This window comes from Heloderma suspectum, chromosome 1, assembly GCF_057233095.1.
Source record: "Heloderma suspectum isolate Gila_16-S chromosome 1, 16-S_ref, whole genome shotgun sequence".
Lineage (NCBI taxonomy): Eukaryota > Metazoa > Chordata > Lepidosauria > Squamata > Helodermatidae > Heloderma > Heloderma suspectum.
In genome coordinates, this window is record NC_139458.1 from 415248225 (window position 1) to 415274392 (window position 26168).

General features: G+C 43.4%; 1 protein-coding gene across 15 annotated transcripts in view; it reads left to right on the forward strand.

Annotated features, from left to right (window-relative positions):
• The window catches only part of ANAPC1 (anaphase promoting complex subunit 1), a 93062-nt gene that overhangs the window by 3744 nt on the left and 63150 nt on the right, over window positions 1-26168 (forward strand). For 7 of the 15 annotated variants that reach the window (XR_014786951.1, XM_084829090.1, XM_084829093.1 and 4 more), the window contains exons 4-13: window positions 1481-1532; window positions 1690-1799; window positions 2146-2228; window positions 4748-4821; window positions 7821-7969; window positions 21180-21400; window positions 23189-23395; window positions 24736-24831; window positions 25832-25922; window positions 26039-26104. Coding sequence is in view for 14 of the 15 variants with exons in the window: in XM_084829090.1 (XP_084685216.1) it covers window positions 1481-1532; window positions 1690-1799; window positions 2146-2228; window positions 4748-4821; window positions 7821-7969; window positions 21180-21400; window positions 23189-23395; window positions 24736-24831; window positions 25832-25922; window positions 26039-26104 (1149 nt within the window). In the remaining variant the exon portion in view is untranslated. The remainder of the gene's footprint in view (window positions 1-1480; window positions 1533-1689; window positions 1800-2145; window positions 2229-4747; window positions 4822-7820; window positions 7970-21179; window positions 21401-23188; window positions 23396-24735; window positions 24832-25831; window positions 25923-26038; window positions 26105-26168) is intronic. The other 8 variants (XM_084829091.1, XM_084829094.1, XM_084829095.1 and 5 more) reach the window with 5 other exon arrangements.

A 26168-nucleotide genomic window follows, 5' to 3' on the forward strand; every position in this document is an offset into this window, starting at 1 on the left:
TGTTTAGTTGCATGTTGCGAAGGAAGCCTAGGCCACAGTTGTTCTTACACCTGCTCAGGGGAAAATCCTATGGAGATCAGTGGATCCGACAACCAGTCAAATACTTAGGAAGCTCACAAGTAAAGCATTGTGGGAAACACCATTCCTTCTGGTTTGTCTTCAGCGTTTGGCCATTGGAGAGAGATCTTGGTTATCATGGGTAACCGTTATCGATAGTCCTGTTTTACTATTCTGACTGTGGCAGAAAGTTCAGGGATTTCCCATGTTGTGGCGGTATCTCCTGTAAAAACAAATATATAGTCATGCTTCAGCGACTGGCCAGGATCCAAAGATCAGCTTAGGCTCACACGAGGGGCATTATACTACACCACCCTGAAATCTGATATGAAGAAGGGCTGTATAAAAATGTTTTAAATACATAACTAAATGCTAGCCCAATGGAATGTCTGACTTCTTTTCTTTTGAACAGCTGACTCCCTCATGCACAATTTGAACAGTTAACTCCTCGTGACCCCTTGTAAACAGCTGACCCCTTGCGAGCAAAATAATATATTTTACGTTGTTTTGAAATTAATGTATGATTTTATGCATTTGTTATTGATATAGACTTACAGTTTTTGTTGTAAGTCACCTTGGGAGAACTGTAGTCTTGAAAGGTGGCTAAGAAACATATTAAATAAATTAAGGGTGCAATCCTATGTACGTTTGGACAGAAAAAAAAAACTGGATTTTTTCTGTCTAAACCTGCATAGGATTGCACCCTAAATAAATAATACATATCATAAACTGCTTTTAAAACTCCCCTCACTTTTAAAAGCAGTTTGCCAGTCTCCAAGTGAACTAAACAGGCTTTAAGGCTTTTTTTTAAATGTTGTCTGGGTTGTACCTGGCATTCCCATCAGTGCCTTTAGTTTAAGAGGAATGCACTGCACTTGTTACTTTAAATAGACAATGTCTTTTAATATGCAGCTCTTTACATCACACCGTTTTAATTAGCCAGTGTAGAAGTGGGATCTCCAACAAAACATTGCAGTGTGGGGTGCCCCTGTTCCAGTCATTCTGTTTCATTTGCACTCCCCCCTCCTCACCTCTCCCCCAGGTTTTGCATTTTCCCTCCACCCCCAACAGTCCATCAGCATTCTGTACCCACTCAGTCATCATTTGACTGTTTTTGAGTGCCCCCACTTGGATTTTTTTCTAAAGGCTTTTTTGGTACTTCTGCAAACCTTGGGGTTTCCCCAAGCTTGCTGATACCTCCCACTACTACGCGGATGATGCCATTGTGATTGCATAAGGATCTACACTCACGTCTGAAATATGGAATTAGATGGAACGCTGCTGTGCGTGTTACACTGTCTCAAGAAGCTAAGTTTTCCATTCAATCTGTTGGGTTGTGGATGTGTCAGGGGAGGAGGAGTATCTTTCAAAATATGTAAATAAAATGAATGTGTTCTTTCATCACTTAATGTTTTTGTTTCAGGCATTGTGGTGTGATTTTTCTGTACCCCAGGATAAGCCTGACAAAGCGGAAGGCAAGTTAAATTTTTAATCAGTTTCCTTTGAGGTTTGGGATTTGAAAGGCACTGTCCTTTTCAATGTGCTGCTTCTAAAACCAAATGCACGAAATATAGGCCAGTTCTGTGTGTGGAAGCTGAATGGAAGATTGTTAAAATGTTGCTTTTTTCTCAGTTTCAGATAGCAATGAAGTAGTAGAAAAGTGTATCTGCATATTACAGAGCTCTTGCATAAATATTCACAGTATTGAAGGAAAGGATTACATTGCTTCCTTGCCCTTTCAGGTAAGTGTGTGTTTAAAAAAAAATTGAATAAATTAAAGTCTTCTTTTCCCCCTGGCATATTTTGCTCTTAGCATTGGTTCTAACTGGAAACCTAGCCGTAGCAGTGTGGTGCTTTGATAACTTCCTTTGTTATTCCCAGTCAGAGGGGAATAACAATCTGACTGGGAATACCAAAGGAAGTTATCAATGAAGCAGAAATGTACTGTGTCTAGGTAGTTTGTACTGTGTCTAGGTAGCTAAAACATGACATTATGGTCAAGTTGTTCAAAATGAAAAAAAAACACCTTTCCAGTATCACTTAGAAATATTAGAATATTAGAAATATTCTAATTTTTTTGTTTTATAGGTAGCAAATGTCTGGTCAACAAAATATGGCTTGTTGTTTGAACGTAGTAGTTCTTCACATGAAGTGCCTCTAAGTCCAACCAGGTAAAGGAGCATGGATGATTATTTCTTATATTATAGCAGAATAAAGATAATTTTCAATAAATGCGATGATTCTCTGGATCTTTACTTTTGTTTCTTGGCGAGATAGTTTCATAGCTGCCAGAGTAGATAAAAATCAATTAGGGCACAATCCTATTGGATCTGCCCTTGATAGTCTTAAGCCTCTGAACTCGGAGGCTTATGAGTATCCATAGCAGAGTGGGAGGTGAGTTGCACCTCCCTCTCTGCAGTTTAGCTAGATGGGCATTTTTGCCATCTGACTCGGAATAACAAAGGAAGTTATCAATAAAGCATTTTTGCCCATCTAGCTGAGGCGTCGGGGAAGGGCAGGGAAGGAGGCTGGGGAGGGCTGGCAGTACGGCTTAAGCTCTCCCCTCCCTGCTCACCTGTACGCCCCCTTTCCCTCCTCTCTGAGCTCGCTTTTGCCAGTGTGTAGAGGCATCTGGCGTGGTTCTCTCTGCGGGGGGGGGGGGGGGGGGGCAGGGAGCTCAGACTCCTGGGTCCGAGGCCAGAGTGCTGTCTCCGGCCTCGGATCCAGGAATTTGAAAAATCCTGTGGGCCCCCAGGTGGTGTTCAGGAGCCATAGGATTGCTCTCTCTCTCTCTCTCTCTTTTTAAATCAGGTTGAAACAAATACGTCTGACTTCATTTTTTATTTAACTTCAGCTGTATTGAATGTCCCTTCAAAATAACCCTGTCTTAGAAATGATACCTGAATTTAAGAACATAAGAGCTATGCTGAATCAGATCAAAGGCCTATTTAGTCCAGCATTCTGTGGGACAGAATGCTGTCTGTGGGACATGAGCTCAAGAGCACCCTGCCGTTGTTCCCCAAGAGCTGGTATTCAGAGGCATACTGCCTCTGATACTGGAGGTAATACATATTCATCATGATTAGTAACCATTGTTATCCCTGAATGTAACGGAATGTAATTCAAGCATATTAATAAGTCTATACTTATAGGTTGCCTTCAGATATCATGTGCTTCAGTTTTTCAAAGAATTGTTTGAAGGATTGGGAATAAGCCATGTATGTACCCCCTACTCCCCTTGTGTGCCCACCTGGCTTAATAGAATACTTTCTAGTTTGTCAAACCACAGTTCTACTGTTATATGCAAATTTACGATACATTTGAAATGTGGCCTGCAATACTGACTAAGGGCTCAATCCTATGCATGTTTAGGCAGAAAAAAGGCCTACAACTCCCAGCATAAGAACATAAGAAGAGCCCTGCTGGATCAGACCAAGGGTCCATCTAGTCCTGCATTCTGTTCACACAGTAGCCAACTAGCTGCCCATGGGAAGCCCACAAGCAGGACATGAGTGCAACGGCACCCTCCCGCCCGTGTTCCCCAGAAACTGATGTACGTAGGCTCACTGCTTCTGATACTGGAGGTAGTATAGAGGCATCAGGACTAGTTGCCATTGATAGCTTTATCCTCCATGAATATGTCTAACCTCCTTTTAAAGCCATCTAAATTGGTGGCCATCACTACATCCTGTGGTAGCAAATTCCATAGTCTAACTGTGTGTTGTGTGAAGAAGTACTTCCTTTTCTCTGTCTTGAATCTCCCAACAATCAGCTTCATGGCATCACCCCATTGGGTTGTAGTATTATGTGAGAGGGAGAAAAATGTCTCCCTATCCACATTTCTCCACACCATTCCTAATTTTGTACACCTCCCTCATGTCTCCCCTTACCCTCTTTTTTTCCAGGCTAAACAATCCCAGCTGTTGTAAACTTTCCTCAGAGGAATCATAGAATCATAGAATAGTAGGGTTGGAAGGGGCCTATAAGATCATCGAGTTCAACCCCCTGCTCAATGCTGGAATCCAAGTCAGAGCATCCCTGACAGATGGCTGTCCAGCCTCATCTTGAATGCCTCCAGCATGGGAGAGCCATTGTTGTATTGCTCTAACAGTCAGGAAGTTTTTCCTGATGTTCAGCCGGAATCTGGCTTCCTGTCACTTGAGCCCATTATTCCGTGTCCTGCATTCTGGGATGATTGAGAAGAGATCCTGGCCTTCCTCTCTGTGACAACCTTTCAAGTACTTGAAGAGTGCTATCCTATCTCCCCTCAGTCTTCTCTTCTCAAGGCTAAACATGCCCAGTTCTTTCAGTCTCTCCTCATAGGGCTTTGTTTCCAGTCCCCTGATCATCTTTGTTGCCCTCCAGCTTGTCTGCATCCTTCTTAAAGTGTGGTGCCCAGAACTGAACACAGTACTCCAGATGAGGCCTAAGTGCTGAGTAGAGGGGAACTAGTACTTCCCAGGATTTGGAAGCTATGCTTCTGTCAATGCAGCCCAAAAGAGCATTTGCCTTTTTTGCAGCCACATCACATTGTGCCTTTAGAATTTCCTTCTAAAGGAGTTGCTCCAGCCCCTTGATCGGGCATTGTAGGCCTTTTTTCTGTCTAAACATGCATAGGATTTCACCTTAAAATGTTTATACCAGCACTTACTGCAGTGTGTTATATTTTTTCGGTCCATTTTCTTTTCAGAGAACCTTTGCCCACCATGTTCAGCATGCTTCACCCATTAGATGAAATAACACCAATGGTTTGTAAGTCTGCAGGTAAAATATATTATGTATAAAAACAAGGGGGGATGTGGAAATCAGCTGATCAGTATTCAGAGAAGCGCCACAAATTTTGGGTGGTCCCTGCTTTGGTGGCATCTAGAAAAACAGAATTATGGAGTGTGAATTGATCCATAGATTACAGTTATGATTTTGGATGTGAGTATCGTAAGGTAATGCTCTTGGGTTTGAAGATAGGTGATTTAATATATCAATTTCAATGCATATGTATGAAGGGTGTATGTATGTATATGAAAATACAGGTTACTAAGAACTATACATAAACTTCAGCAAAAGCAGACCAAATATCCAAATAAGTATCCATTCGCAGGTGGTGTCTATACACCACCTGTTCAAATGTTGAAAGTCTTGTAAGGTCTTCAATCCATTGCATTATAGGAGGTGAGCATTTATCCTTCCATTGTTGTAATATCAGTCTTTTAGCTGTCAGATGGGCATGGAGAATCCATTTGTGCTCACCATGCGTTAACCTCCAGAAAACAGATAGCTAATTTAAAAGAGCATGTACATCAGTAACTGTTAGGGAATGGTCCAATACAAAATTTATCTGTAGGATGCCCTCTTCCCCAAAAGGGGTAACTAGTGAGCATTGCCAAAACATATACTTAAAAGAAGCAGTAGCTGTGTTACACCTCCAACCATGAGCTGACTTAGATAAACCCTTATTAAAGAGATGTTGTGGCATCCAATAGACATGAAACAAACGTTTTTGCTGACTAGGACGCAACCTGAGATCCATAGACACATCAGATACAGATGCCAAGGCGGTGATCCATTGATTAGGCAAAAAGGGACAATCCAGTTCCCTATTCCATTCCTGCTTAATACCTTGTATATCATATTCAGTCACCAACAATAAGTATTTATAGACATGAATCATAGGTCAGTTTGCCTGACTGGCCTCAATAAGTCCTTCCAATAGTAAGGGGGACGCTGAAGCTGTAAAAGCAGCAGAATACTAGATATTAACAAATGTTGCAATTGCAAGTATTGCCATTCAGCTATAGCTTTCAAATCATTTTAACCCCGCAAAATAGAGAATGACAAAACTCATCATCAGCAGCCACCAGTTGATCCAAGTTAAAAATTGACTTACCTGTTCATGTGTGCCACAAAAACTTTTTTTTAACCCATTTTTAAATAGTGTCAATTTAGCATGAGAAAATGGATCAAAATGTAATTGATGTGACATTTTACGCCACACATCTCTAACAGCCGTAACTATGTTATGGAACCCCATCCAATTGAGTATGCCTAGAACATAATGCCATCTGTTTAGAGAGAGGGTCCAGACAAGAAGATTCCAAACCTGACCAAGGTGGAAAATCTCATTGAAACGGAAATGACCAAAATTTAGTACGAGTCAACAAATAAGCCTGATGATTTTAAGTGAGATCCGGAAACTAAACCCACCTCCGGATGTTTTGAACTACAGCTCCCACCAGCCCTCATGGCCAATGGTCAGGGCTGATGAGAGTTGAAAACATCTGGCGGGCCACAACTTGGGGAAGGATAATAAGTCATTTTGCTGAAGAAGGTTGTCCTCTGTTGCTTTTGTGGTCATATAATTACGGAATGAAAAAAGGGGCTGCACTCTGTAGCAGGGATAGAAAGGAAATAAAGGATTCCAGGGACGTAGGAAGAAAGACATTGATTTCGTTTATAAACCATCCTATTGATAAAATGTATTGACATGCACATCTTTCAGGCAGTCAGAATCTCAAATTGCACAAGTCAATCAATCTTCTGTGAATATACAAATCAAAACAATATGCATGCAACTTATGAGTACTGGTTCCTTCTAATTTTCTGTGTCTCTACGATTTCAAGAAAGATAAAACACAACATAAGTTGTTGTTTCGTGACCCCATGGACCATAGCACACCGAGCCTTCCTGTCCTCCGTTCTCTCCCGGAGTAGCCTTGTGATACGTTCCATGGGGTTTTCTTGGCAGGAATACTGGAGTGGGTTGCCATTTCCTTCTCCAGTGGACCACATTTTGTCAGAACTCTCCGCCATGACCTGCCCGTCTTGGGTGGCCGTGCACGGCATAGCTTATGGCTTCACTGAGTTACGCAAGCCCCTTCGCCACAACATGGCAGTGATCCATGAAGGGGACATATGTTGTAAGAATACCTTAAAATGCTTGTGCTTAATTACAACTGTGTGAATATATTTCTGCAATTTACATAAGATCAGCATTTATGATTTTCCAAACTGATTATTTTGAAGTGTGTTACTCTTAATTTGGTGTTAGGTAGATTTGTACATTTCAGGCGTTACTGACTTCAAACAGTGCTTTATTGTCCATGAGCGGTGATGAATCTAATGCATCAACTTCAGCTATTGGGTGGTATAGAAATGTCATAAATAAGTAAAAATCCTCTTTGATGACTTCCATTGTTGTCAGATGCCTACAATAAGAGGAGCTGAAGCACTTCCACTTCCTCCTCTCCTCACCTTGCTTCTGGTCCTTCTAGTCCTTGATTCCACTTCCACTTCCTCCTCTCCTCACCTTGCTTCTGGCCAACGAGCTCATATTACACCAGTACTTTTCCAGCTGCACTGGCTGCCAGTCCATTTCTGGGCCTGATTCAAAGTGCTGGTATTAACATTCAAAGCCCTAAACGGCTTGGGGCCAGGTTATCTGAAGGATTGCCTCCTCCCATATGTGCCTGCCCGGACCTTAAGATCATCCTCAGCGGCCCTTCTCCGTGAGCCCCTGCCAAAGGAAGTGAGGCTGGTGGCTACTAGGAGGAGGCTCTTTCCTGCTGTGGCCCCCCGGCTCTGGAATGAGCTCCCTAGTGAGGTTCGCCTGGCACCTACATTGTATTCCTTCCGGCGCCAGGTGAAGACCTTTTTATTTTCCCAGGCATTTTAGCTTTTTAGACTTTTAGCTTAGCTTTGTTGTTTTAAATCACGTCCACTGCACAGCATTTTTCTTAGGAGCCTAACCTGATCTTTTGTCTACTTAGCAGGTTTGTTTGGCTCTGCCAGAGTACAGTATGTTGCTGACTACTCCATGAGAATTGTTTTCCTCAATGCTGAGCCTTCCATCTTGATGACCTATGATGCTTCTCAGAGTTTGCATACCATCTGGGCACTTCGTAGAGTAAAAGCTGAGGTAAGAAGCCAATGGGCAAGCACATGCTCAAAACGGTAATGTTAAAAATGCAGAGGTGTGTTGATCACTTGCATGGTCTGGGGTGGCTTATAGTTTTGCGTGCTGTGTGGATATAATTTAATTTCCTAACATCTCTGACATCCAGCTGGTGGACAAGGAAGGGCCTTCCTGTTGCATAGATCACCATTTCAGGAGCAGCTGGAAGATCTTGACTATTGTAGAGGAGAAAAAGCCTTTCATCGATGGCCTTGCTCATGGTGTCACCACCTTCTGAAGAAGGTGGTGTTGCAGAACCCAGAGTCAGAGAGACCACGGAGTGAAGGAAAAAGAGATTCTTTATTTAACGCGCGGGCTTAAGGCTGGAATCATTTCCAAAGAGCCAGAAGCCCCGAAATACATCAGCACATTGGTTTTATAGACATTGTGACACATATGAAACGGCTCCTCCTCCCCCTCTCGCGTGGGGTTGCAGTCCTCAACATTTCTTCTCTTAGCACCATTGTTTATAATACAAGAACTGGGTTATAGGGTAGCCATGATAAGGAGAGAACAGAAGAGAACAGCAGGGAACAAGATATACAATTGTATGACCTTTGACAAGATAAGGAATTCCTGTGTCTCGTCAGCTTACAACAATATATTCAAGGGAGAAAGAGCTCAGCAAGAACGTGAAGCATGAGACTGCATGAGGCTACTTAGTCTGACCCCCGATATGGCTGCTACATTCCCCCCTTAAATGCATAATTTCATTACAATTATAGCATTTCTGATAACTATACAAAGCTTTTTGTGACATACATATTACTTAGCCTCTTGTTGGGCTATTAGAGCGTAGAGGGCAGCAGTTTTATTAGCTGAGACATAAAACAGATTGGTTAAACAGCACATAAGACAAGGAACGCAGAGACATAACAGAACTTTTATGAACAACACTGGTAGAATTAGGATGAACAATGCTTCAAGCCAGCTAAGATCTGGAAGCCAAGGGGTTAATTAATTGAGCTAATTGTTTTGTCTTATTGTTTTGTTAGCTACTATATTGTGCAGCTTGTTGATCTGTTCATCTACAGCATTGCCATTATCAGTTAAGTTAAAACAACAGAGCTTTTGGTGTGTCTCACAACTTAAATGATGAAGAAGGAAGAGGTAATCTATATCAGCTCTATTTTCTAGAACTGCACCTCTTAGATCACGCCACTCTTTATTTAACAATGACAATGCTTGTGAGGTGGCATTTATGCTTTTGGCTAAGCTGCAAGCTAACCGGTTGATTTCCAGACCATTAGCCAAGGCTAAACCTGCAACCCCAACCAGTGACATTGCTAAGGCCAATTTTTCTGAGTCAGAATATAACTGCACATGACTATTACAATTTTTAGTTAGTTGGAGTGCTCGAGGCTGCCGTCGACGGATTTTTCTCGGGCCACAGGGGAAGAATTGGCACCAGGCGGCTGAGGCAACATGGGTGGTTATTAGACAAGTTGGCAGGAATGAATGACCAAGTGCGGGAACTACATGTTTAAAACCATCCATGAGGCAAAAGCATGTGGGCATCATTAAAAGATATGTTTTGAATTTTATTACAGTAGAAGGGGGCCAGGGATAGCTTTATATTTTCTGGGAAATTTTTGACAATTAAGCATTCATGCACACGTAGCATTTGTTTCAGCAACGATGGGGGTGCGTAGAGTGAACTCTGTAGGGGGTAGGATCTTTGCAACCACGCCCCAATTAGCATTTTGGGAATAAGTTAAACTTACACCATAAACTCTTAATATGGTATCTTTTTGAATTTTCCTAGGATGTCTACAGACAGGTATTAGGCAAGAGCTAATAAGCCTGTTTGCAGGTATACCTCTTGGCAAACAAAAATGTTTTATTTTCGTGATGTTAGCCAGGTGAAGCCAGTAATTATCAGCAAATCGCTGGGACAAACTTCTCTTTCTAGGGGCAGACCCCCCTTTTTGCTCCTTATTAAGGAAACACAATGCAACACTACTAACACTACTAACACTACAACATGCATGTTTGATCTTCTTTGGGATCTGACTGTACGCTGGGCAGCTATTCACCTGGCAAGCTGCAGTAGGGTCTAGTCCCCTTTTTTAATTCTCCAGTTGCAGGTCTGACTGTACGCAGGGGGACAGTTTCCCGGTGTGTCCACAGTAAGGTCTAGCCTGAGTCTTCTTACTGCTTTTTCAGAATGATTTTTAAAGGATTTTCAGGATTTCTGTTTACAATCTACTCTCCCCCTCTCGCTCTCTTGACTCGTGTCCAATGTATCCAGGGTTTAACTCCAGCTGCTTTCATAGCTGCGGGGGTGGAAAGTATGACAGTTCTCAGTCCTCTCCATCTGGGAGTCAAAGGGTTATTTTTCCCTCTTTAACTCATACTTTAACTCTTGGTTGGAAAGGATGAACTTCTGTGATGGGAATGGCTTATTTTTTAAGACAAAGCAACGCTGGGCTTGAAGAACTTTGCTCGGTGTTTGGACTTTTTGTTTAAGGCTAATGTTTGCTTGCTCTTGATGCCACTCCAGTGTCAATCATGAAGTCAATGTCACGGCCCCTCTCAAGCTGTCTCCCTCTTCGCCCATTCTGGCCCCTTTGGTTTTCTCCTTTGTGTATTTGATTTATTTTATTTGGGCATTCATGCCACTAATGTCCATCTTGTCCACACTGGGCACACTGGTTCTTTTTTAAGAATCTTCTGCCTCTGCCGGGTCTTCTTCTTTTCTTCTTTCGTCCACGTCTTCTTGGGCCTCTGGGTCGAGGGGGGTATACTGGCGATAGGCATCTGAAAGACGCTCCAAGTACGCTCTGGGGCCTCGGTGGCACCTTGCAGCACTTTAGACACTTTGGTCATATTAATTGACTTCTTTATACCTGCTTTCATGGCTTTTAACAGCAGGGTTTGATACTGGGTGGGGCACTCTAGCCCCACTTGTGTTTTGGGATTCCAGCGGGGGGGTTTACTTACAAGGAGACTTTATTGGGTAACTTACAGCACACAGGCGTACTTAATGGTTGGATCAGACAGCTTCTCTGAACCACGAGCTATTGATCTAAATGGGTTTTGTACCATACATGTTACCCATGAGGCAGCACAACACTAGCAAGCATTTTCAGCATAGGCTAGAAGTGTTTGGTTCTCAGGCACAGCTTTCTGTTAACAACTTCACTTCTCAATGTGCTCGATAACACTTTTATTCATTAGTATGGGAAGACAAATATTTTCTCTTTTTCTTTTTCTTTGCTGATCTGCCTGTATTGCAGATCATGTTTCAAACTTTTTACATAAAACTTTCTGCTCCATGCACCAGCCTTGTCTCTTTATTTGTCTTTTTTTAAGTTAAACTCACTTACTTAAACCTTTCTGCCTTACACTAGTCCCAATGACACACATTTGGGATAGGCTGTTCTTCTCCTTCTAGTTACATTTTCTTCATCTTAAAGAACTATTACATTATTGTGGCTACTTTACCCCAGGTAATAAGCTCTAGGCACAATCAGCTGCTTTTAATTTACCCTGGGGGCAACTATGGCCACGCTTCTTTTCTACAAATGTTTTTTCTTTGCCTCTTGCCTTTTCTTTCTTCTTTTTTTTCTCTCTTCTCTATCTGTCTTTTACTTTCTCTATTCCTTCTTTTCTACTTGCTTTTGTCTTTTCTCCTTGTCATCCATTGGGAACCACACTTAGTATTATTTGGAGTTGCAACTAACACTAATCTGCAAATATCACATATATTTTATGATATTTAAGAAATCATAAAATATACACAACAAACTTTTTCTGCAATTTAACACAATGAATGGAAAACACTTTTTGCATGGTAAGGCATGATGGAGCAGATCCAGCAATCATACTGCTCTTCTGGCTGAAAGCTCAGGGCCCATTAAAATCAAGGGACGGGCATACCCACACACGCAAAGAGTTCTAGGTCACCATTTTTGCATCGGCAACTCTATGCTGCATGAGTTCTGGCAGAAGGAAATCTAAAAGTCATAGATCAAACTCAGCCTGCTGTACACTGAGCTGACTACAAAAACAGACACACGGTCCACAGCGATGAGAGTTCAAGTTTATCAAAAGCGTCACAGCACTGTCCATGGCAAGTCTTTGACAATTTAAAATTTTAGTTCATGTGAAGAGTGTCTCTAAAAAGCCCAGATGATGATGGAGGCAAACAGAGAAGGCTCTGGGCAGTGAAGATGCGATGTTTCCAGCAAAGGCTCTCCACTTTTGCATCAGTTTAAAAAGGGAAAGTGTGGCCCTACACCCCTTCTGACAGACAAGGGCCTTTAACTTTTTAGCAAGGCCTCCTTCTAAACAGAGTGGCACAGCTCAGCTCTCTAGCTGTGACGCTTTAACCTGGGCAACTCCTCTGTAAATTCTGTTTTACTTCTGTCAGGTTCTCACAGACATTCTAAAAACTTACTCTTTTTTTTTTCTCTTCTAACCTGGTACATGAAAGCACTGAAACACTGAGTGCCGAAACTCAGGACGCTGGGTGGTGATGGGCATCGCCTTATACTTGCATTTTTCAGGCAGCCATTAATCTTTGGGGAGGTGGTGGGGTGATTTGCAGGACTTCAGAGGCAAGCTTCTCAGTTTGTTTGTATTTGTAAATCCCAAGCTCAAAACAGGACATGATGAGGTACAGGGCAGCTAAATCTTTGCTTTGGCACGGGCAACAAATAACTCGGGTCAGCTTTCTTCGCTGGGGTCTCAAACAGGAAAACAGTCTTAATTTAAAGTTGTAACATCACTGACAGCGTCAGCCAGCCAGTTACACAGATCTCATCGTTTTTTAAGACAGTTGCTCCAATATCTTCTTTTCTTCTCAATCAGGTTGGGTCTCCCAGCTTACACAGTTTATTGCAGCTTTCAGGAGCATGGTAGTAGCGTGATTTTGGCTTGGCCAGGAACATGCTGTCTGGTTTCTCGGTCTCTTCTGCACACACACTTAGGCAGTGTAACACTGGATGCTTAAATCAGTGAGATTTTTCATTGCAGGGAATCCCACGGCAAAAGCTTAATGGTTACGCTCTTCAGAAATCATATAGCCGATGGTCAGTAGCTACAGGCTCTATGCAATTCTAATCACAGTTCAAAGCTAAACACGGTTACCTTGACAGAGATTTTTAACATGGTCTCTCCGCTTCATTCTGCTGGCACACTTTTCACTCGAAGAGGGGTCTAGCCTGTGCTCTGGGGGCTGATTCTTCACCTTTATTTTTTATTTTGCCTTCATCTTCTGGGTCTTCATTTTCAGTTTCCATTTCTTAGGGATTTCATCTCAATTAGGCGAGGTGATGATGTTGCACAACTCAGAACGTTGTGGGCAATTTTCCTGCCCCCCCTCTCTCGGCGCGCTAGGCTAACAGCTACTTCTTCGGCCTTACACTCTCACGCTCCCACGCTTTGTTAAAAGCCAGACTGTCCTGCGACATTTTTCTAATTAACAGCCTCAGATCTTGTTCTTTTTTTTCTCTCAGCTCGACCTTGAGCTTTTTGCTGTTTTCTCTCTCTATTCTGAATCTTTTTTTTTTTAAACCCTTTTCTTTCTTTGTTTGACATACATCTCAAGGGGGTGCAAGTCTTGAGCAGTAGACGAGCTCGCCTCCCCTTTTTTGTGAGAACACATCTTTTTAAGGGTCACTGCCGATTTTATTAAATCTTCTGCCCAACACTTCAATTCTTCAATTTCTTTTATTAATGCTGATTGAGGTGTAAGAGGGGAACCTCCCGATCCCGTAGAGATGAAAGTCTCGGCAGACAATATCTGGGAGTTGAGGACCGTAGCTGAAATCGGCGAATTACTGCCGGTGGGGCTTGAAACTGATGGCGACAGTTCTAAGTCAAAGCGAGGGGCAATGCCTCTGTAGGGGGGATGGCAGGGGCTCAGGAGCCACAGGATCTGGATCTCGACGGGGCGGTCTTACAGTAACATGGGCCCGTGGTGGAAGCAGGGCATAAGCAGGTGGAAACGCCGTTAGCTCTGCCAGATCTTTACACGAGGCTTCTAACACTGGTTGTAATTTCTTGGCCAATTTTTCTTTTCTGAGCACCAAAACTTTTGCCTGGGATTCTAGGCATTTCTTTAGCCATGGAGGAGAAGCGCGGACTATGGAATCTCACAAGTTTATGTAGGGAAATTGGTCGGGGTGCCCAGGTCTCCCAACCACAATGGCATATACACAGCTGATTTTGCTGGGCTCTAAAGAGCCTTTAGTAGGCCATCCTACACCAAAAGACGGCCACTCTTATTTCACACAAAGTCTGCAACCGTTGAGGATTCATGGGGGGATCCCCATAATCTCCACTAAAACTTTTCTTAAAATTTGCTAGCATACATCCCAAGGGGGTGCAAGGTTTGCTTCCCCCACCACCCATAGCCTCCCTCCTAAATTGAAGACAGACACAATTAGGGAATGGGAATTGGTCAGTGAGTAAGGGGTCTCACTGGCCGACACAAGAGGATTTTACACACCACGCACTTTGCTACTGGCCTGGGCACCCGGACGGTCAACGGTATGCGTCAGAAACCGCAGTAGCCACTCACACAATCATCAATCTCTCCACTGCATCCATATGTCCCTGCCACCCACTTTTCCCACTTTTTACCAGAGCGGAAAGCGGCTTCCCCAGCTTCCTCAGCTTCCTACTGAGTACTGGCGTGCTGGGTACTGGCGCCCACTCGGGGGTGTGATCAGGCCCCCCTTCTACCCGCAAGGAGTAGGTTCTTTATGTATACGTATACCACCAACACTGACCTTCTTCATAAGGCGGGGCCCTCTTTTTTTCTGCCCAGTGGCCTTTCTCCCTAAAGGCGGGGCCCTATTTTTCTCCATATACTTGCCTTTCTCCTGAAGGCTTCCAATGTGGGTTTCAACTCAATTGCAGCTGCGATACAGGCAGGGCTCAAGTTCCTTCCTCCGCTTCCCAAGGTTCTCTTGCTGCTCGCTGCCGTTTGGGCGATCCCGGTGCAGGCTTTCTCCCATTTACCCGACAAAAAGGTCGGTGGCGCCAAGAAAGGGAGGCATGCGCCGAGCTCGTCTTCCTGGTGCGGCGATCAAGAGCAGGCAAATGCCACCTGTCTGGATCAGAGCCTGCCACATCCGAGTCACGGCACCATTTATGTTGCAGAACCCAGAGTCAGAGAGACCACGGAGTGAAGGAAAAAGAGATTCTTTATTTAACGCGCGGGCTTAAGGCTGGAATCATTTCCAAAGAGCCAGAAGCCCTGAAATACATCAGCACGTTGGTTTTATAGACATTGTGACACATATGAAACGGCTCCTCCTCCCCCTCTCGCGTGGGGTTGCAGTCCTCAACATTTCTTCTCTTAGCACCATTGTTTATAATACAAGAACTGGGTTATAGGGTAGCCATGATAAGGAGAGAACAGAAGAGAACAGCAGGGAACAAGATATACAATTGTATGACCTTTGACAAGATAAGGAATTCCTGTGTCTCGTCAGCTTACAACAATATATTCAAGGGAGAAAGAGCTCAGCAAGAACATGAAACATGAGACTGCATGAGGCTACTTAGTCTGACCCCCGATGTGGCTGCTACAGTGGCTCACTACCAGAGACAGGGCTTTCTCTCTGGTGCCTCTTTGTGTTTAGAACTCCTTCCCCATGCTTAGGGGGCACAGGGGGTAAAGTAGAGTACCTTATTTGAGTGCTATCAGTTACGAATCTTGTTCTTTATTTGGCACTAGTAAGATTGACATTTTTAATTTAAAGTAACTGCTGAATTGACTTCTGTTTTTAGTTAATAGCATGTTACTGTTTTGATTCTTTTTTTTAATTGCCTGGCTTTTTTATTGATGTGAATTGCTTTGCGAGATAACAATTGTCTGGAAAATGGGATTTTAAAGGCAGTAAATAAATAATAAACTTTTGTTAATGAGCTTTGAGAACCACTGGTTAATAGGAGGAATATAAAAATGTACATAAATACAGTCTGGTTCAACATTTGGTCTATGTTTTAGCCCAGTATTCCTACTAGTGTTCTCCTAGTGACTACTGAAATTGGATGTGCAGCAGCTCTGTAGAGAATTTTTGTGCCCCTCCTGGCAGGAGGTATGTTTAAACTACCATCCAGTTCAAATTAATTGGAGCAAGCAGTTGAAGGGAGCAGGAGCCCCATCCTAAGCTGTGCACAAACCACAAATATATTAATCTTATTACTTAGATAAAGACATCATACAAATTACAAAATCAAATAAAACATAATACAATAAAAATCCAAGATAAAATCTTTACCAAAAAAATCCTTGATACCCAGTACAAAAACACAATTACCTGCTCAGTAGCTAATATACTAATCGTAGGAGCAAAAACCAGAGGGACTAAATTATACTAAAATCTGTACAAACATAAATACTCCAACAACATCTTAGGGCACAATCCTATGCATGTTTAGACAGAAAGAAGTCCTACAACTCCCAGCATTGCTGGCTGGGGAATGATAGGAGTTGTGGGACTTTTTTCTGTCTAAACATGCATAGGATTGCACCCTTAGACATTCATGAAGTGATAAGATAACATAACTTGGAATGATAGTCATAAGATTGAAAAGTCCTGGGAGAATTAAAAAACCCATGGCCTGGTTCCAAAAGGATAACAATGTGGGCCCCAGGCGAGCCCCTCTAGGGAGAGTGTTCCATAATTTGTGTGGGGTGGAGCCTTGCCAAGAAAGCAGTTTGTAGAAGTTTAATCCATGTTACATCATTCTTTGAAAATTATACTCCCCTCATTCCTTTCACCACCCTTTCAGAAATACTCCATGCATATGTGTGTTTACTAGCATATTCCATGCTATATAATCGATTTTGCATTTGTATAGTGAACTCGCAGAGATGTGGGGTAGGCACATACTTGGGGAAAAGGCCTTGTTGCTGTTTTTCAGGTATTTCCCAGCTTGTTAACCATATAAAGCACAGTAACAAAACCAGAGGATTAAGGCATTTCTTAGAGCTGAACTGCATGTGGCAGGAAAGATGTATGATCAATCTCCCAATGCTTTTTCCTTACTTCTGAGCAGCTGTGCTGGTGTGGCTGAATTGGATTGGGGTGTGGTGCTGGGAGAGGGGGCTAAACTAGTACTTCTCAGTCTGTGGGTTGTGACCCACAGGTAGGGATGTCCGGACTGTGTAAAATCCATTCCATCTGTGTTTCGCAGATTGTCAGGTGCCTTTCATTCCGTCAGGCGCCTTTCATTCCGTCATCTTCCCAGAGACGGATGTGATTTTTTTTCCCGACATGCGGAAAAATACAGAAATATTTACATAAGTATTTATGTAAGTATTTACATAATTTACCTCAGTACGTAACGTTTAGTGTATTGTCCCCCATTCCATTCAACGTTTCCTCAGCATAAACTTGCATATTTTTCTATGGATTTATATGCGTAAATTTTGGGAAAGTAAAAAAAGTCCATGGACTTGGCACGGCCTGAGGGGGTCACTCCGCAGCAGATTCCGTAGGTCAGATTCTTAGAAATCCGAGCTCATTTTAACGCATCGCAAATTTCTCCAGCATCCCTACCCACAGGTGGGTCCTGTCATGTTCTGGGTGGATTGCACAATGTGGAGCTTGTTAAAAATAATTTCCATGGGCTTATTTTCTTTCACCGGGCTGATGGCACACCATTACTGCTGTTGGGCCTCTTTCAGAGACTGGCTTGCTCCCTCCCTCTGTGTCAGCTCTCCCTAACCTGGTGCTTTCCAGATGTGTTAGACTATAGCTTGCATCATTCCCAGTCAGCGTGACAGTGGAAGCTGGTGGCTCTGATGTCAGTGGGTGCTGAATCCGCTCCAGGTTTCAGTCAGAGCTCTAAAGGAGTTTGCATCTTGGATAGCAACTTTAGAGTTCTGAATGAAACCTGGAGTGGATTCAGCACCCCACTCACCTTGGAGCCATCAGCCTCCACTGTAACGTGGCCATAGTCTTTCTGGTTGGGCATAATAGGAGTTGTAGTCCAATATATCTGGAGGGCGCCAGGATGGGGAAGGCTACTGTATATTAAAAATGAAATGCAGAATAGTAACTTCTGCAGTGTTAAATATTAACGTGATATTCTTTTTTTACTATTCCAGAGCAGGAATTAGGGCTCAAATGGTGGAGTAGTTTACAAGTGGGTCCCAAAAGGTTGAGTAAGTTTACAGGCAGATCCCACTTCAAGACATTTGAGAAACACTAGGTTAAACCCTTTCACATTTCCCCAATTAAAGTCCTACCACTCCTCCTCCCAAAGCTACTGTTAGCCCCACTGGGTGGAAAAATACTCATATTTGTCTTCTTCCCACCCCCCTTCCCTGCCCCTTGGGTAATAGCATCTTCAAGGATGGGGATTTTCATTTTTGGGAAAATAGCACAGAGGGACAGACTGTTAACCCAGGGGTGGGGATCTGGCGACCCTTCAGATGCCATCGGACTCTAACTCCCATCATCCCCAGCCAGCTTGGCCAAGGTTTGAGGATTATGGGAGTTGTTGTCTTGGAACATCTGGAGGGCTGAAATTCCTCCACCCCTGCTCTAACCTCCCCTGCCATGCTAGCCCTAAGGACGTGTTACCGGAACAACCACATACTGCTTTTGCATTCAGCCTTCCTTCTTCTTCCCTTCCCTTCTTCTATCAGTTTTCCCTGTGTTGAAGTTTAGATGAGGGCAGCCATCTCTCCTCTTGGACTCTGCAATGCTCCAGGCACACTGATGGAGCTATATAAATGAATAATGCAGCCCTGGTCCAGTTCAGCACATGGCCCCCCTCCTCGCCGCCGGGGTCTGCAGTAAGGAAAAAGACTTTGGGAGATCCTGTCCTGGACCCCTCTTGTGCCACATGTCTTTTGTCCCTTAACAGTTGGGTACACGGAAACAGGTCATGTTTTAGACTTAGATCTATATCTCAAGATTTTATTTATTTATTCGTGTCAGAAGCATCACAATTAAAAAACATACTATAACACATAACATTTAAAATATAAAATGTAGAAGTTAAAATATATAGAAATTAGACAAATCTTGCCCCCAAACTAGCAACATTAATTGCGTTCTGTTGCGCTGTCATAAGGTCCTCATGTGTACATTGGTCAGGGCACAAAAGACAAGTATACATGTGTGTTGTTGTCTGCAAGTCTCCGCAGTCGCATAGGGCAGAGATCTCCGGATAGCCCTATTTATTCAGAGTATCTCTAGATCTTGTTACACCCGTGCGCAGTCTAGTCAATGATTTCCAAACTTCCCAGCTCTCATAGAAACCGGGTGCCGGCTCCTCTGCTGGTTCCCTCCAGGGTTGATTCTTTGTAGCTTTCCATAAGTCCATTCTGCTTTTGAATTCATCAAAGTCTTCCGTTGATCTGAGGAAGCTTTTCCTGGAATTTAATATCTGAGGAGCTGGTTGTAGGCCGTAAAGTGGGTGTTATTTGGATATTGAGAATTTAAGCCTCTCTTTGTAGGCTGCTGCTTCTCTACGAACAGCAGGTGGGGCAATGCCAGCTGTATGGTAGATCTTACCTAGAGAAGTAGGTTTTAGACATCCGGTAATGATTCTACTTGTTTCATTCAAAGCAACATCAACTTGCCCAGCAAGGGCTGATTTATACCAAACTGGGCAGGCATGTTCGCCAGCTGAGTGGCAAAGGGCTAATGCTGTAATCTGAAGAACCCTTGGTTTAGCACTCCAAGTAGTGCTCGTTAATTTCCTAATGATGTTATTTCTTCCGCTGACCTTCAGTTTAGTGTTAATGCAATGCTGTTTATATGCTAAGGCCCTATCCAAAGTAACCCCTAAATATTTAGGGTTAGTGCAATGCTCCAATAACACTCCTTTCCATGTAATTTGCAGCTTCCTAGCAGCCTGCTTATTGCGTAGATGGAAGGCACATGCCTGAGTTTTTGCTGGATTTGGCCTTAGCTGGTTTTCACAGTAATATCGATCCACCCCTTCCAGAGCTTCGCTTAATCGTGGTTCTACCTCCTCAAATGTTTTTCCTTGTGTGGTCATTGCCCAGTCATCAGCATATATATAATTATTAGTGCCTGCAGGAAGCGGTTGATTGTTAGTATAGATACTGAAGAGGGTTGGAGCTAATACACTTCCCTGTGGTAGACCATTCCTCTGATTTCTCCACCTACTTCGTCTTCCCTGGAATTCCACAAAAAACCTACGATTCTGAAGCAGATTCCTAATAATGTTTGTAAGTTTAAAGTTTTTAGTTATATACTTTCTGCTTCAGTCTCCTAAGGTTGATGGTATCATATGCAGCCGTTAGATCTATAAATACAGTTCCTGTTACACTACCCTTTTGGAATCCATCTTCGATGTATTGAGTTAGATTAAGGATTTGTGCGGTACAGCTTCTTTCGAGGCGAAATCCAGCCTGCTGCGGTATAAGCAGGGGTTCTACAGCTACAGTAAGGCGATTTTGTATCAGTCTTTCAAAGATTTTATAGTATGGCACAAAAGAGAGATTGGTCGGTAGCTCTCTTAGGGTTATTAGCCTCTTTACCTGGTTTTAGAACTGCTATAACCTTAGCCTTTCGCCAAACACCAGGGATCTTGCATTGTTCCAAACAGGCATTAAACATTTCTAATATCCACTGCCTTGCTTTCGGCCCAAAATGTGTTATCTGCTTGGTAAGAATATCATCCAAGCCTGCAGCTTTCCATGGTCTACATTTCCTTATAGCATTTCTCAACTCTTCCATGGTAAAAGGGGATGATAGGTTAGTTGTTTCATCCTCCTTTTTTCTATTAATTTTAGTCTTATGATTTAAAGGCATTTGTTCTAAATTGCCATTCTTAAGGAGCTGGCTAGCTATTTGGTCTGCTGTTACATTGGCACATTCTCTAGAGCTAGTTGGATCATTGTTCAGGCGCCTCAGCAGTCTCCATGCTTTGTGGCTACTTGTGCTCATATCTAGGTCCTCTACTAATCTAATCCACCTTTCTCTCTTGGCCTCAGATATATGCTGGCCTGCATTCACTGTATCCTCTGCTATTGGGTCATCGTCAAAGAGAGCTAAATACTTCTGCAATTTATCCTTTGTCTCATCTGTCAGGCCTTGGATATAGTTGGTTTTACATCCCCATGGGATTGATAGCTGGGAACATTTTTTGACATGAATGTAAAATCCACATGCTGCTTTCAACCACATGAGCAGATTTTTAAAGTTTTACTTTTACTTCTGTGCAGGAGCAGAGCGCTGTCCTAAAGTTCTCTGAGCAGGTGGGGACCCCCCAGCATGTAGCTGCTAGCAGCTCCTTCACTGTCCACCTTCGGAGTCTGTCGAAGGGAGACTCACCAGTGACTTCTCCGTTCCAGAACTATTCTTCTATTCACAGTCAAAGCCGATCAGCATCATCCCCCAGCATCCACTCCCGCTCACCTTCTATATCCAACATGGCAGCTCTCAGGTAGGTTGACACAGTTGTGTTTCAGTTGTTGAGTTATAGCCGTCTTCCCCAACCTGGTGCTCTAGTGGGCTGCCGCTTCCGTCATTCTCATCCTCAGCCATGCAGCCATTAACTGGGGTTTCCAGGTGTCACTTTTGGTAATCCCAGCTCTCAAGATTCCCTTGGAGTCTCAGTTTCTCCTTGTCAGTTCCTGGGCAGCCTGGAAATTGTCATCCTCTGATTAATTTCTTACTGTTATTTGTACAGTCCCATACATTTATTTTATTTATTCACAACATTTATATACCGCTGCACATCTAGACAGATTCCAGGGTGGTGGACAATAAAACATACAAAGATAAGCTTAAAGGAAAAACCTCCATGTTAAAAATTATTATTTAAAAAAAAAACACGATTCCGGTAAAAATTGTGGCTGGTCAGTCAAGGAAGGCTTCCTGAAATAAAGATGTTTTCAAGAGGTCCCGGAAACAATACAGTGTTGGCACCTGCCTGACCTCCAGAGGCAGGGAGTTCCATAGAACGGGGGCCACCACACTGAAGGCTCTTCTCTGGGTAGACTCTGGTCTGGCCATAGGCCCATGTGGAACCACCAGGAGCATAAATGCATACATGAACAAAATTAATTTTGTTTTGTTTTTTACCCCAGCCTTCTCTCAGGAGCTTGGAATGGTGTTCAGCATATCCCCCCCACCCTCAATTTCATTTTCACAACCACCCTCTGAGGTAGGTTAGGCAGAGAGAGAGATAGACTAGGCCAAGGTCATCCAGTGAGCTTCACAGCTGAGCAGGGAATCCTACCCGGTCCGCTACATCACATACAAAGCGTTACAAGCAAAAATGACAGGTCCCTACCCTCAAGGAGCTTACAGTCTAAACTGGTGACTGTGGCGGAGGCAATAGAGGAAGGGGAGGGAGAGTCACAGCGGGGAGGAAGGGATAAATGTGAGCAAGTGCAGCTGCAATACTTTTGTTTGCTTACAGTATTGTAGCCAAGTGTGTTGTCACTGGTAGTAATAATTATAATTCTTAAGCGGGATCCAAAGAGCCCCCCACCCCCAAGGGTGCCTCAAGCACTTATATCCATGCACAGAGGCTATGTCAATTTCCCATTCTGACTGCAGTCCCTGGTGCTGTTTTGGGTGCCGCTCAGCCCCTTGGATCCCCTGACACTGAGTTGGCTCAAAGTGGGGGAGCATGGCAGGCTAGTATTTTTATCCCGGTATTATACATGTGGGAGATGAAGCTGAAAGATAGTAGCTTGCCTAAGCTACCCGGCAAGTTCTTGGCTGATTGGAAGATTTGAACAGGGGCTGTCAAACTTGGAGCTCCTGCTCTACAGCAAGAGGCTGTACTACAGGGGTACAGACCCTCACGCTCAGGGCCCAAATGCGGCCCGCCCGGGGGTCCCAGCCCAAGTCTGGTGTTCCCCAGATGGCTATGCCCCTCTGCCCCAGTCACTGGTGGTTTGGTGGCTTCCTGGCTTTTGTGCAGATTTTCCCCCTTTCTAAAAGATTGAAATGCCTCTCCTTATTACTGGCAGAAAGAGCTAGCTAAAATATGCTGGTATTTTGGGTATTTGGTCCCTCCCCCCTTTGCCTTTGGACACGCCCACCACTGAAATGAGGCCCCCGGGGAACTTCTTCAAAATGGAATTTGGCCCTTGGGAAAGAGTTTCTGCACCCCTGCCGTACTACCTCAAATGCTAAAGTACGGACATCTTGCCCTGCTGGTGGAAAGGGGTGCCCTACGTACAACTCATGGCTGCAAAACAATCTTTCTTTCTTGCAGCCGGTCCCACTCCCCAGCCTTAGGGGTGCATTCTTTCTCAGGCGTGCAGAGATTCAACTTCTCCAGTCACGCTCAGTCTCCCAGGAGGCACAGTGCTTGCCATTCTCCCAGCAGTGCCACTGACTCCTTCCTTGCCCCAGAAACTGAGCTCATTGTTCCAGAGCTTTGCATAGACCATCTGTGGACAGAAGCCTTCACTACCACGAGGTCTGGAAGAATCTATTTATTCATGATGTTGTCTTAATAGAAGCCTTGCTTAACTCTCAAACTCACTTATTTACGGTTTTTAGCCAAGGGAGTAGGTACTGACCACATTCACACGTAACGACAAGCCAGGAATCCTGGCTTATTCAACCATGATGCGCATGAGCTGTATGCTGGTGCACACAGACTGTTTGCTTCTGCTTTGCTTCTCCTGCTCACGTGACCAGGATGACAACTCAGGCTCAAAATCTGGCTTGTTTGGGTGCAATGAATCATAATTGCAGGTTTGAACGTCACATGAAGCTATCCCTGCCAGATTTGTTCTTACGGGAAGAGCAAAGCAGGAGAATATGTCCGTACTGTGCCATGATTATTAGGCCCTGGCTTGTTTAGCCACTCCTGCTGGTAGGAGGAGCCACGTGGGAGCTATTGAGCCGCATGCACTAGCTTGCTCATTGCAGATTTAAAAATTCTGGATTACCCTGGCATCTGAATGTGGTCACTGTATATTTTGTGTTTAGGTTGTACAGAAGAAAAATAACAGATATTACTATTAATACGTGATATTAAATGATATGTTTGGTAGGTTATAATGCAGGAGTGGGCAACTTGTGGCCCTCCAGATGTTTTGGCCGACAACTCCCATAATTCCTCACCATTGGCTATGCTGGCTAGGGTTGATGGGAGTTATAGGCCAAAACATCTGGAGGGCCACAACTTACCTACTCCTGTTATAATAGATAGATTTATAAAGAAATATATGATTTATACAGATAGCATCATCATCATAATGAATAACCACAGATTAAGAGAGGCCTAACTTACAATAAGGTCACTCCATATCACTTCTATTTAGGGCTGTCAGTTAATGAAAGAATCTTAGTGTATCTTTTTGCCGGTTAAATTGATCAAGGATACAATCCTTTGCATGTTTAGGCAGAAAAATGTCCTACAGCTACCAGCATTCCCCAGCCAGTATGGGTGGCTGGGGAATGCTGGGAGTTGTAGGACTTTTTTTCTGTCTAAACATGCATAGGATTGCTCCCTAAACTGAAATAAATTTGCATTTAACTGCAGTATAAGTGCATTTTGAGACTTACTAAGCTAGACTTAGGGCATTTTGAGACTTATATGTGACTACTCAGAAGGAAAGCCCATTGAGTTGTGCAGCTAACTCCCAGCTAAGTATGTATAGGATTGCACTGTTAAGAAAGTGTAAAATAACATTCAGTTTAATAACAAAAGCAGGCTTAGGCTAATTTTTAGGCTTCTTATTTGAATAATTCAGCCTTTTTTTCTTTTTTGTTTTTTTACTATTTGGCTTATGATTTGAATGTTGACAGGGAGAAGAACTCTCAAGCCTCCAAAGTATTTATTACAACTGACCTTTGTGGGCAAAAGTTTTTGTGCTACTTAGTGGAGTCCCAGCTCCAGTTGCGGTGAGTGTTTTTCAGTATGTGGACTTCTTTTAACTGTTGTGTAAAATATTGGGACTGTAACAAACGGGAACCGATGGCAGCATCCAACACTGTCTGTGTGCCGGCGGGACCCATTGCTAGTGCAACGGGAAGGCTGGCAGCTCCCAAAGCAGCCCTGGAAATGGGCCGAAAAGCTCATTTTGGGAATGGGGCAGGTCAGCAGAGCTGACAGAAGGGAGCTCCGTTAACCTGTCCTGTTCTGGAAACAAGCATTTCCGCTCTTTTCTGGGGTTGCTCTAGGAGGCACTCCCTTTTGTGCTGGCAGGCGCAGCAGAATGAGTGGAGGCACAAGGGCAGTCTTGGATCCTGCCCTGAATGTTATAGCAAGCGTCCAAATCCCATTTTCAGTATTTAGAGGGGAAGAAATATTTTTGTGTGCTATTGTTCCAGTCCCCCCACCCCAACCTTGAGATAGAAGGTGTCATATCTCACTTCCCCAAATCCCCCATATAACGTTGCTACCTGTGATAATCAGCCTGGAGGAGCAAGGTTTTAATTGATCATAATCTGTATGAGGAGAATTACTATGTACCATAAACATTACACTGGATAAAATAAGTCATTGATATTATTAAGTCTAATACTTTATTGAAGCAAAATCATCACGCCAAGCACAAGCCATGGTTTGCAACCCCACTTCAAACCATGGCGTCTGATTCTGGTTCAGTGGCCGATTGCAAAGCATGGTTTGTCAATTCAGATATCATACCAAGCCTAGTTAAGCTTCCTTAACCGTGGTTTGGTGTGATGACTGCACGCAATTCCTGTCTTAACTTGATGAATCAAGTCAAGTAGCAACATTTATACATATTTATCAAAAAGCTGAACACGAAGGAGCCCTCCCGGCTGGCAATCTTGGTTTTTGGAAAAGATGATAGTGTAAATCTGCTCATATTATACCACAGACATTTCTCATATTTCTCAAGACTTTGATGGCATCATTTTCTTTCCTGCCTTTTAGCTGTGTCAAGTTTCAACAGACTAACGACATGTCACAGTTGATCTTCGGCTCTGTCACCAACATACAGGCAAAGGATGCAGCTCCAGTCGAAGTAAGTTTGCGAATGTAAAATGTAGAGCACAGAGGAGGTTTATGTCAGTTGATTGCATTCATTTAGATGGCAGCAGATTAATTCGCCCTTTTCTTTTTTGTGGGGGCTGTTTACAGAGCATTGGCACAATGCTGGTTCTGGAAGGCAACGGGAACTTAGTCCTGTACACTGGAGTAGTTCGGGTATGGACAACATTTCTTCCAACTAATAGCTCTTCTATTCTCTTGTGCATTTCATTCGGTAGAT